Source organism: Vollenhovia emeryi, unplaced genomic scaffold (genome assembly GCF_000949405.1).
Source record: "Vollenhovia emeryi isolate VEMERY1.0 unplaced genomic scaffold, V.emery_V1.0 DF939197.1, whole genome shotgun sequence".
Classification (NCBI taxonomy): Eukaryota; Metazoa; Arthropoda; class Insecta; order Hymenoptera; family Formicidae; genus Vollenhovia; species Vollenhovia emeryi.
In genome coordinates this window covers 233,111-246,286 of record NW_011967169.1, presented here as the reverse complement: position 1 = coordinate 246,286, position 13,176 = coordinate 233,111, and the positions used below count along the sequence as shown (strand labels likewise).

General features: G+C 36.6%; 1 protein-coding gene across 2 annotated transcripts in view; it reads right to left on the bottom strand.

Annotated features, from left to right (window-relative positions):
- Positions 1–2,775, bottom strand: part of LOC105561987 (potassium voltage-gated channel protein eag) — a 62,222-nt gene extending 59,447 nt beyond the window's left edge. For both annotated transcript variants that reach the window (XM_012012425.1, XM_012012426.1), the window contains exon 1: positions 1,187–2,775. In XM_012012425.1, coding sequence (XP_011867815.1) covers positions 1,187–1,265 — 79 coding nt within the window. In that variant the 5' untranslated portion in view covers positions 1,266–2,775. The remainder of the gene's footprint in view (positions 1–1,186) is intronic.
- Positions 2,776–13,176: the final 10,401 nt, after the last annotated feature.

Below are 13,176 nucleotides of genomic sequence, written 5' to 3'. Positions count from 1 at the left end.
CACTTGATTCTTGCGGGGAATTACTCAGAAAACTCTCCCCTACAACATATCTAAGTGGCGAGGAAATCGGTGAGGTGTGACTTTTTCTGCATATTTACCGAAACTTTTGACGGTTATGCTAAAGTTTTAATTAATTTTAAATTTTGAAATTTTAGCCGCAAGGACCCATTAGTTAGTATAATAGTGAAATGTACCCTATTTCGACTGGTCTCTTTCGCAAGGTCGTATCTCGATTTTACGCAATTTTCGCTTTTTCTGCTTAAACGTTCATTTAGGAACAGAGCGAAAGAGATGAGTCGATTTGTATGTGATACTTTGCGTATATCTTTTTTTAAACGTGGGTAAGTTAAAATGCTAATCAAGATATAGGTACATATAATATAATCGAATAAGTTCACCTCCATTTACTCGCTTTACTGCTGTTGCTATTTTCGAACGTATACGAATATAGGAAATTCCTGCCAATTCCGGAAATTCAAGACATTCCAATTAGGAAAATCGATATTGAATTACATGCTTGATGTAATCCTCCCATAATTGCCAAAAGCAGTTTATTTATAATGTTTAAATCTTAATGCGGCAATGTTATTGTACATTATAAAATCTGCGCTGACAATAGCAAAATTATTATTAATTTTGAATACTCGCTTAACTATGCAGAATTATAATGAAGAATATTAATGTGTATAATAAATAATTAATAATTTCTGTTTTTATATTATTGTTAGACGAATATAGAAAAATAACAAATCAATTACAAAACAAGTTCTAAACGTTTATTTGCTGAGACTATAAGATTATGTAGCATTTTTGTATCTCTTTTTTAATGTAATGGATTATTTAATTAATGCGAGCTGTTATATCATACAGTTATTTAAATCTTCCAATGTTTAGCATTGTATTTCTTGATAATTAAACTTTAAATTAAAATTTTATTAAATAAACTTAAAGTTGACTAAGAAGTGTTATTATCTATTCAACTCCGTTCAATATACGAAGATCCTTTACTTATCAATCATTTATAACTCGAAACTACTGGGTGCTTAAAAATTTCCCCCACTAGAATTGGCCTAGAACTGAACAGCTGTTAACTATTAGCTAAAGGATCTGTTATATTTTTCAGACATATTTATCAATTGATCTATTCCTCAATATTTAAATAATGCAAGAAAAAAGAAAAACTCACGTTGACTGCTACTTCGTCTTATGATGTTTTCCAGGAACGTATTTTGGGGGGCTACCAGGCCCCTGCGCCCCCCGGGCATCCTTTCTTCGTTGAATGGTCCCAGATCCTGGTCGCTGCGATGGCTATCAGGATCTCGGCCAGTCTGTACCAATTAGGATGATTATAAGCTGCTTGCGATACATAACGAAAATCCTTCGTATTTTCTCTCTTCTTCTCTTTTCACTCACTGTCACCAGCAATTCACATCAGGTATATCTCTTGAGGTATATATAACAAAACGACGGTACACTTGACGCACTTGGAATCGTTTGCGATACACGCTCGAACACGACAATTCACTATTGCGACTCATTAGACTGATATCGTACAACGCGCGTAAACTATTCAGCGCTAGTACTTATCCGAGGAAAGTTTGGAACACGTTAAAACAATTTTAACACGGTTTTATGTGTAACAAGTGATTCTCCGAGGTAAGCACTTAGTTTTTGGGGGAATTTTACAATTTCACAACATGAAATGATTCTGCAGCACTCTCGATAGAAAAACCGCCTCGTAGTTTTTCACGATCACTTCCGGCAAATCAATAAGAGCATTTTGTTGTTTATGGAATTTATGAAACAAGCTTCAATTTGATTTTTGCGTTTTGTTTCAGCGTTGAAGATTATCGCGACTTTTAGATCGACCAAAACTTGAAAAGTGAAATAATGAAAAACAGAGAAGGCCGTGTACTTGTTGTCGTGGATTCTCGTGCCATTTGCTATCCCATTAGGCGATCGGACGGAAGTCCAACAGACTTCCGTCGATGATTCTTCGATAAATAAGATGAGATTGGGGCAACGACTTTTTTCGTCACCTGAACGACGTCCTCCTTCCTGACGTCATCACGGCAGTTCGGAATGGCGCAGGTATATGAATCAACGATTTCCTCGACAAGGAGAAGGAAGAATGGATTGTTTCGTAGAAATCGACCGTGTCGAAAATGGCCAGTTGGAAAAAGTGATTTATCAGGTTGCTCAATTTACCCAGGAATATCGACGCGTGTTTAACACGTATAATTCGCTCGTTTGATAATCGGTTAAAAGCAAAGATAAATCGAACGATCTTGAGATCGATGATTCTTTCGAGCCGATTTATCCCGCTATCCTCTCGCTGGATCAATTTTACAAATCGGATCGACGATTCGACTGGGAAGCCGACGATGCTCGAGAGGATTAGTATTGACCCAAAGGACCGCTCAACACCGGCGGCGACTGGCGTGCTGCCGGTCAATGGTCCACCTGGCCTTTCGAGGACCCTCGAGCGCGCTTCAAATTCGCTTATCGATTTGCACGTTCGGTACTCATTCGGAATTCCAGTTGCACGTGTTCGACCGTGCACGTTCGATTCGACCAATTCGTTTATCGACTTTCCTGACCTCTCTTCAAAAACACAGGCCACTGCTGTCGACCACGATGATCTATCGATCGGTTCAGCGATCGGTCGTTCGCGGACGTGGTCGTACGAAATAAAAATCGGCTGGAAGAGCCTGATAATCGAGCTGTCGCGAGGGAGGAGGAGGAGAAGGAGGAGGAGGAAAAGGAGGAGGAGGAGGAGGAGGAGGAGGAGGGAGGAGGAGAAGGAGGAGGAGGAGGAGGAGGAAGAGGAGGAGGAAGAGGAGAAGGTGGACGATCGATCGGAGTGCAACGCCGATCGATCCACCCAGCCGTCGTCCCTCGAGAATGATTACGTATGTTGTCGGTGATCGCGGTGAGCGGGACGATGCCCTCTTCTTATCCGCGCGCCCAAGACATCGATGGACGTGAGTCCTCGACGGTGCTCCCGGAAGTGTCGTCGGACGATGGCGGACGATACACGACCGATGACCCATCTAACCGCAATCCTTCCAAGTGATCGCTCTCACGGCGGCGGTGACGAATTCGCGACGACGACGACGACGACGACAACGACGACGACGACGACGACGACAGGTAACGTGACGACTGCGCCGTTGTACCCGCGACGTCGCTCTCCACATCCTCGGTGTCCTCCTCAGCGTCCGTGCAGGCGGTATCCGCGCAAGAGGACATCCCTCGGCAGAGATCGGCCGGATGTGAGACGTCAACTGCCGATGGTCACATCATCATTTCGCGTGGATGTGCTATCTCACGATGAGAGCCACTTCAATATCATCGACTCGATTACGCGCTTCTCGTTCTTTCCCAAGTTCTCGCGTATTTCAGGCCGATCCTGTGCGCACTCGATTCCTTGTAAATACAAAGATCTTCTGATGATTGATGATCGAACGACGGTAATTGAAACTGTCCGAACGACGACGGCAACGAAAGGCTGCAAACATAAAAGATCATTCTTTATGTAACTATGAAAAAGGATAACTTCACTATTTCTAAGTTTTCGACACTAGAGCTGTCGTTCTAGATATCGTATATGGGATATATGGGAAGGTATTATATATTTCAAGTAGACCACTAAGGTCGCGCTACAGCTAGTTTTAGCATGTAGCATTTGATTTTCTCCTTTTTTGAGCTCAAGCGTTTTACTTGAAAGAGACTCGATTTGCGAAAATCGGCTTCATCTAGTTTGCGATTGTCCCGACTAATGTAACTTCCTCGCGTTGGAAGAAATGTAGCGGTTGCAGTTCAACTTTTAATGTTATTCGAAAACTTTCCGATTCGATGCTTCCGTCATTCGCGTGCGAGCGCTTCGCTGCTGCATCGTTTATTCTGATTCTAAAAGTAGCAATTTTGCCATAAAATCGGTTATAAATTCGGAAAAGATATATTTACAAATGCACGTATATTGTGGGTTTTGCGGGACTGGTCAACTCTATTCCTATTAACATGCTCAGAGCGAGTGTGGTCGATCATATCGTAGATGGAGAGTATATACATATACAGCACTCGTTTGTCATATCATAGACTTTCTAGATACTTTAGAGATCCTCAGTTAGTGTTTCATATACGTGGAAAAAAAAGTAGCTATAACCGTAGCAAAAAACTGCATGTGGTAACTAAATTTTAGTTGTAAAATATGGATTAGTAGCTAAATACGAGGGGTAAACCACTGATGCCTACTAATGTCCAGTGGGCATTACTTTATCTTTGATCTTATTTTATCTTTATAATGCCCCAAAAATGCCTACACGGAGAGAATTTTCTTTTAAAATTTATCCCGAAAATATTGTACTCGTGGGACAAGACGGCACAATACTTGGAGCCAATTGGCCTCGTCTAACTATTTGAGATGTATACGTCAAATATAGAGATTATCAGTCATGGACATGGCGGTTAAGATAGATGCGAAAACGCTCGATATAGACTTGTTATTCGATTAAGTACTATAATGTCATTTTAACCTAAGCTAAGAATATCTTGAGAAAGTCCGCCGCGTAATTTATCAGCTGTACGTAGTTTCTTTCCAACTACCTTGAACTAAAAGATCAAACTGTTAGAAAACAATGCTATCCTGAAGTATTAACTTTCAAGAAGAATACTTGTGAATACAAGTGAGGATATAACGTGCATAAGGTAACGCACGTGATAAAATTCCCGGACATTTCAATTGCATTGGACAACATACAGAACTACAGCCGCAAGTATTGTTGTAGCACGAACAGACAGCTTCGATTACTTTCTTTCGCGCATACACTCTCGGTCTTTCATGTTTACTTCTGAATCGATTGAAACGAAATAATACTTTACACCTACCGTTACCGTTTTATCATATCCCCCCTTCCCTAGAGAGGGGGAGAGAGAGAGAGAGAGAAATTATAGATCATTAATTTTACAAGTCCTTTGTCCAGAGTTTTAGCTTTATAAATTTATGGACATTTTCGTAAAACTAGTTTTTCAATTTCTCTCCCCGTCCTCCCCCTCTTCTCTCTCTGTATATTGTCTTTTTAACATTAAAATAGCCAATTGTATTAAAAACCAATCGGAAAAACGTTTACAAAAATGCTGCTTTTATCCATTCTTATTCGGTATGTATTCAACTTACAATGCGTTGATCAATTCTTTTAAAAATAAAATCGCTTTTCTTTACAGTGTGCTTGCTTTCTTAAAACATCAGCAAAATGCAAGCACTTGTGACTTTGTCAAATCTGCGTTTCCAGTAATCATACTTTTTGCGAGTATTGCGATTTCCATATATGTTGCTGGTCATCACAAATGCGAGCAAAACTTTCGCTAACGTTTTTCACCACACGATATGCCGATCGGTCATTTTATCACTGATACAAGATTGCAAAATGAATTCACCGAAAGCGCAGATTTGCACTATGTATATTTATGTAAATATTATGAGCTATAAAATGTGAAATAATAACTTATCACTTCATATGAAGCAAATAAGATTAAAATTTACGTCAATTAATATTTATATATAATATTATTTGATTAAACAATTAAAATTTTAATTTATTTTTTACTCACTGATTATTATTCTATTCAATATTAATGAGTTATATTGTAAGTATTATTGCAATTATATAATATTTCTTTTTATAATTTATATAAGTTGTACACATAAAATATTTATCTGTACATGTTTTAAAGTAAAATTAAATCGGAGTGACTGCGCTCAAAGTTTGCAAAGAGCAAAACTTTGCTTGACGCAAGACATAAAGTTGGCGTTTGCCGCTTGATATTCACGATAAGATGAGAGTGGCGATACATCCTGACATTCATTAACTTACGAGTACCCGCTGTGGGGAAACCGACAGGGAGTTTCAAAGATATCTGCAAGAGTCTCTAGAACATAGTTGATTCTTGTACGTAAAATTGCAGATAAACAGAAGAAATCCAATGATTTTTCTTGAATACAAAAGAGAGACAAATAAATAAACAATAAAAAGAAATTATTATGTTTTTCATTAATTATAAAAATAATTTCCTTTAATAAGCAATTATATAAATTATAACTAAAATAACATAATATCGCATAATATTTTGATATGCCTGAAATGTTTTAAATATATATTTTAAATGTATAATTAATTTTATTTGTTAGTAAATGAATTATGGACATATTTATTTATTCAGTTATTACATTCGCAATTTACGAAACTTTGCGCAAATAATTGGTGCAGGTCGATGAGTAGACTATTAGTTATTTAATGTGCAGATCAATTTTACTTAGGAAATTTATAGCATCGTAAAACGAATGTTATGATACTATCTGAAAGCGATGCACCGAAAGCTCTTAAGACAGCGCTTTTCAATGTAGGTGGTACTAAGTGTACTTCCAAGATGAAATGGAGAATACAAGTGTGACCATTTAATGTTTGGAAAGGTAATATTACTATTACTCAAAGTAAAATAATAACAACTCTTATCAATTTATGGCGATTATAAATAATCTTGACAAGAAAAGACAAAGCGATACAAACATTTAAAATGCAAACTTATGCTGCGTTACAAATCTATTCCTCCTTTTTATTCATGCACTTACGAACCCCCCTCTCACTGTCAGATAAATTTTCTAATTAAAATTATTATCTGCTCATATATTTGCATCAACAATCATTGTAAAGGCGCATTTTTATGCACACGCTACCACGCGTTATCACGTCGCGTTCTGTTAAAGTCGGCTAATTTCAGTCGGTCTTCCACTAGTCAAATATGTATCGAAATCGACTGAAATTAACCGAGTTTAAACACGTGGTAAAGGCCTTCGCACATACTTTCCGTAAAACGTAACAGTAAGGTTACGACCGAGAGGGAAACCGCTGAGGGCATTGTGATGTACAGATTTGCGGCATTACTGGGCATTTTTTGGGCATTAGACCTTGCTAGGGCATTATAAAGATAAAGCAAGATAAATAAGATAAAATAAGGTAATAAGCTAAAGTAATGCCCACTGGGCATTAGTGGGCATTGGTGTACAATATCAGCGGTTTCCCCCTCGGTTTCATTTACACTATTTACAGTGTTGCCGTCTGTTTTATGAAAAATGTGAATGCCTTAACGCAGTATACGGAAAATCGAAATTAATAATCCAACAGAATAATTTATCCGGAGGAGATAAGTTGTGTTATCAAAAACTTGGAAGACATTCACAAATCGTGAATCGCTGAGAAAAATAGTCAAGATTTATTCTTTATGAAAGATTTAAATAATTAAATCGCATACTTCCCGGCAAAAGGATTACTCAAAGTGGTGAAGAAAAGGGATCCAAGTGCTAGTTGCCTAGACGGGTTAAGTAGATGCTAAGAATGCCGAAGAAGAAGCTCGAGTGGCATTATCAGTACTTGAGTTAAAGAAAAGCCTATTCCTTGAGTCTCTCGGGACCGTCATGAATCTTATTGAAGCAAGATGCTTTCTACAGTAAATAAGAGGTAGTAAAAATTGAATTCCAAGATAATGTAGTAGTACATGGATATGAATAATGAATGTAAGTAACGATGCAGTATCGATCATATTATTTGAAAATAATTGAATGAAGCAATGTGTCGTGTTTTTGAATTCTTCTCGCTACCACGTGCACACCCCTATAATACAATACAAAATACATAGTGTCATTTAAGAAATTTGGGTGTATAAATACGGTAAATGTCAATAAAAAAACAAACGTGAATGTGTTTCAGTTTGAAACCGTGATAATTTAGATATTTTCAGAATTTGTATATTAAACGCTTATGTTTTAGAAGTTAATGCGAAAGCAACCGGAAACAGAATGTTGACTCCTTGCAACCTCGACACCATTGTCTCGATGTCATCGTTGGTGTCCTCGTCGTTATGTGACATTTCCAATTTGTCCCAGTTTACACGATAAATCCACTTATGCCTCGCGTGCAAGCAAATGTTACCAATATTAGAAAAGAGAGGCCGAGTTCGTCCGGATTTACAAGAATTCTAATATCGCCCGAAGGTCGGCCTAAAGTGGAAAAGTAGTTCGTACACGATCGATTAACTTAGTTTCGCGTTAAAAAACCCTGAATCCGCGTAAGGACGCAACGACCGATCGAGATGTCTGTGTATTGCATAGCACATGATAATCAAACAAAAAGGCTCGTCTTTTTACGATACGTTCAGATTCGGTTTTATGACATATGCCGTATGGGAGACACTTCATGTTCTCGCATTCACATTTTTTAAGTCCCTAAGCTCAAATCTCCAACTTCTTATTGTTGCCTACTGTTATTCTAATTCAATATTATTTGATTATGGGGATAATAGCGATTATTTTGAATTTCTAGCTCTTAATAGAATTAGATAAAACCAGAATAAAATGCAGATTTAGTAGTAGGTACTCAATATTATTAAAATTTCGATGCATGTTCTGGGAAAGAAATGTATTTTTAATTTTTTAAATAATTTTTGCGATTCAGCATCAATTGTTGTTCATAATATTAACAAAGAATGTCTGGTTTAATCACGCAATTTAACTTATATCAAGAGTGCACTAAAGTGTCTCGCCAAAAGAAGCGTAAGTTATATATAGAACACAAAACGTCCATCGTCATTGGGACGTTTTTGGCACGGTATACTACGCTTTACTAGCCTTTTTCATCTTCTCTAGAGATCGATCGATCCGCGTTGTATTTTTCTTAGTTCGTGGTCCACATCATCGTCTACGTAATCGCGAAATGACCCCGTTGAGACGAGCCGCATCGTTGAATGAGAATGCTTCTACCAAAACTCATAGTAGGGTACAACGCAAAAACTTGGATAAGCAAATCTTATTTCAAGAGTTTAAATAATTAAGTTTTTTTTTCTTTTCTTTTGCAAGCAATTGTTAAATGGGTAAATTTGCACAATTCCACGTTACTGATTCTTTTGGAAATTACAATATAAAATTTCTTAAATCATTATAAAATGAAATAAAAACTGCGTGAAATATAAGATGTTCAAATCACTAACGCATATTAAGTTTTATTATGTGGTTAATTTGGAGTACATTTTAATTCTTTTGTTTTAATTGTGCGATTGCATCGACAATTTTCCGGCTCATAGAACTATCGACGAAAATAATGGAATAACGAACAAATAAACGGATAAATATACCGCAAAACACGATCCAATGTCTCCAAGTATTTAAAAACCTTAATAAATGAGGAAAAGATCTTTTATAATAGCTCTGATCTGATAATTGATTCATAAAGTGAGTACAAAACGGGAAAAAAGGAAACTGCTCCCACGTTAAGCCAATAATTGTGCCTTTAGTAACTCGCGCAAGTATTAAAAGTTATTTCTTTCATCCTGTAACGAGATACTGAATCCTGTTACGGTCCGTACGCCAGTTACATCGATAGCTAAGTAATACAGGGTGGGGCAGAATGCAGTCCCTGATTTCAAGGGTGAATTGTAAAAAAACGGTTCAAGATACATGAAAAAGGTTTTTATGTCTCAAAAGTACATATAATACCGTTTTTTTTCATGATGTTTTGAATATGATATCGTCCAAGTGGCGGCCTTGGCGAGCAATACACATATTGAGCCTTTCAATGAAGTTTTCGGCCACTCTTCCCAGCATATCTTGAGGAATTCCAGCGATGACGTCCTCAATCGCCTCCTTTAGAGCTTCAATGGTTCGAGGTCGAACTTTGTATACCTCAGCTTTGATGTATCCCCACAGAAAAAAGTCACACGGGGGAGCGAGGGGGCCATGGAACATCCCCATGCAAAGAGATCAGGCGACCGGGAAAGAGCTCTTGCAACATTTCTCGTGAACGACGGGCAGTATGGTGACTACTGAAAACGGTATTGTTCCCCCGACCTAACGGCACCTGCCCCTCCCCTCTACTCGGTCTGGGGGCCCTACAGTGATTTTTTGAAACTAGGGACTGCATTCTGCCCCACCCTGTAGTATATATATATGTAGTTGTAAATTCACGTAAAATTGATCGCGGATGACAGAAGTATAACTTTCAGGTGCGTCTCTTTGTCTTTTGGCCTTTCTCGCCTTTTTTTTTTACTTTTACATGAAAAACATGAACCTTGTACGCACGTTTGATTCATCATTGGCATTACTTTAGCCAGACTATTTCAGTGATATACTCGAGAAAACGGCCTCTCATTTCAAAGGAGCACATATCGATCGACCTTTCTACATGAAGGTACGCCTTACCCTCGCGTTTACCTTGCACCAACTGCCAGAAGGAATTTGTCTCGTGCTCGAATAATGCTCGCTGAAACGCCTGTTGACATTCAATGATCTTCTCAATTGCGTAAACAATGAGGAATCTACCAAAATTACGTACTCCGATTCTCAAGAAATGTATCTCAATGATTATAGATTGAAATGATTACTATTTCGTGATAATTATGTAAGTTTTTAACAAAAAGTTTTCATGTAACATAAGTTTAGATAATATAAAAAGATATTCTTCTTAAAGACAATTAAAATTCTTGTAGATGTACCGATTAAACCGTTGTTTGTACCGTTATACGAATGTGTTTTGTGTTCAGACTTTTCTTTAATTTTCTTTTACCGATGTAATACTTTGTAAGTTTATTCACCAAGACGCTTAAGCAGAAACTTTCGACAAAGCGTTCCGGTCGATCGCCTAAATTAACGACTCCCGAGACTATCCTGAAACCAGACGGCTGAAAGATTATAAAGAATGGAATATATTTTGCTTCTTTACTAATTGCAAGAGAAGATTCTTTCAGCCACGTCTTTTACCTTTCGCACCACACGGTTGATGTAGTTTATACAAAGGTGATGTCGCAAAGTTCTTTAAAGTTCGGTTTAGATAGTTTACCAATATTTTCTTGCACGAAATATCTAAATATAAAATATCTAACTCAAAATTCTTCCTATTTCATTAATATGATGAAACACAAAAGTGGACAATTAAATATTGTTTAAATCAGAAATTTAAACTCCTATAATTCTTCAACAACAAATTACATTATAATATTCAACATGCCTTATGTTGAGGTATTGATTCTCATTTTTACCGCGTTATAAATTAAATGAACATTAATAATTATAATTTTATGTTTTACTTGGAATAGTAATACAATTAATAACTAGCAATATGATTATATATTGTTTTTGCTACATGTGAGAAATGTTGGAGATATTTGTGTATTTATTACATGTACTTTGTACTGAGAGATTATGTTACGTACAGCAGATCTCTTAAGCCTATCACACAATGCCAGGCAACAGGCAACAGGAACAGGGAATAGAATTTCTGACGCGTTGGATTGGTTGGTAGAAAATTTCCGACGAATCCAACGCGTCAGAAATTCTATTCCCTGTTCCTGTTGCCTGGCATTGTGTGATAGGCTTAAATGTTGTGACAACGCCTAGAGAAGATATAAGATATGTATATGTTATACAATTCTTTTAGCATCAGAATGCAATAAAGATGATCTCGCTTTGCATGAAGAAGATACTAACATAAGATTAATATCGACATCCAAGTTAGAGACATTGCTATTTTTCCGATGTCATTTGAGAACGCGTTGCTTCTAAATACCGCTGGCGGTGTCACACCGAGCGAAATAACGTCGCGCATGTTTCATGGCACGAGACATGGAGAAGCAGGGAAGCACCGAAAAAGTCGAATTACAATTCCGTTGTCCTTCGTAAAGGAAGGATTCACGGCGTCGAGACTGCTACCGGCGACTGCCGTCGTCGGTTTGACCTCCTACATACAAAAACGCTTCTTACTCCACGTCTTGTACAGAATAGTACAATTTCGTTTGGCATTTAAGTATGCGACGAATTTACCACTCGACTGTCACAAAAATGTAAAACGGGACAATAGAAAGATGTTACGAAGTATCGTTTACCGGCCAAAACTAAACAAGTAAATAAGTTATTCAATTAAAACTTTATTCGTCTGAAGAGCAACAGAGAGAAATAAGACAAACATGCAATCTTGTAGACTAAATAAATATGTCCAAGTGCTAAGAATTTGATTCTTTCACACAAACAGATGTAAAAGATTATGTTTCCCATAATTATTACGTATTTGATTAAAAATATGATTACTTGTGTTATTTGACTAGACAGTTTCTCTAATTGCATTATAATTGTTAAATTACAGCATGAAATGAATCAGGCTAACAAAAAATCTTAATATTCTTATAATACTTTTTATAAGAGATCCGTTATTAATATTAATTAACAACTTTCCTAGAGAGACAAACGATGTATCTTATACAGAGACTAACAGTTTTATAATACATGGAAAGAAAAATGTAGCTATTATAGCTGAAAACTGCATGTGACAACTAAATTTCAGTCGTCAAACATCAACAGCTAATATTTAGTTGTAACTAGCTAAATATGTAACTAGCTAAACATGTGTTCATAAACATGATATATTATCTTTGACCCACGGGACAGCTGGTCATCGCAAAGATTGATATTCACATAAAATTATAACATAGTTGTCATAAGAAAGACACGACATACAGCTCGCTGGATTAAATTATACAGAATCAAATCAGAAAAAGAGCAGTCATAACATGAAATGTAAAATACGTTCTTCATGTTCGGAAAATGAACTGCTCACTAAATTCTCGTTTTTTATTTTTCCTTTGTAATGCACTTGGCCTATTTTCAGACACTATCCGATATTTGAATGACATGACGCTCATGCAAAAAATTGCACTCTGCAACGTTATACAGCGACTTCGTGCTAAAAATTCGCGATCGTATAAATATACTCCTCTATTTTCTCCGCGCTTTTATATCGTTCACCGTTTTAACAAGCTTTTATTTAAATTTGTTTTTATGGTGTCATTTCACTGTTTATAAAAAGAAAAATCCAATTTCTGACTAAAAAATATATTTATATGTATATTGGAATTCAACTAGCTTCAAATTAGCTATATTAGTTACAATTAAGTAGTGATGCCCCATATGAGTCACTATATCTGTATATTTAGTTCGCAAATCATCCATAAACTTTCTGACCAAAATATTTCTTTATTGCTAACATTTGTACAGAAAATAAAAAATTAGATATGCATCAATCAAATTATAAAGTAAAATATTATAATTCATCAAAAATTTGAAATCTACCGAGAGAG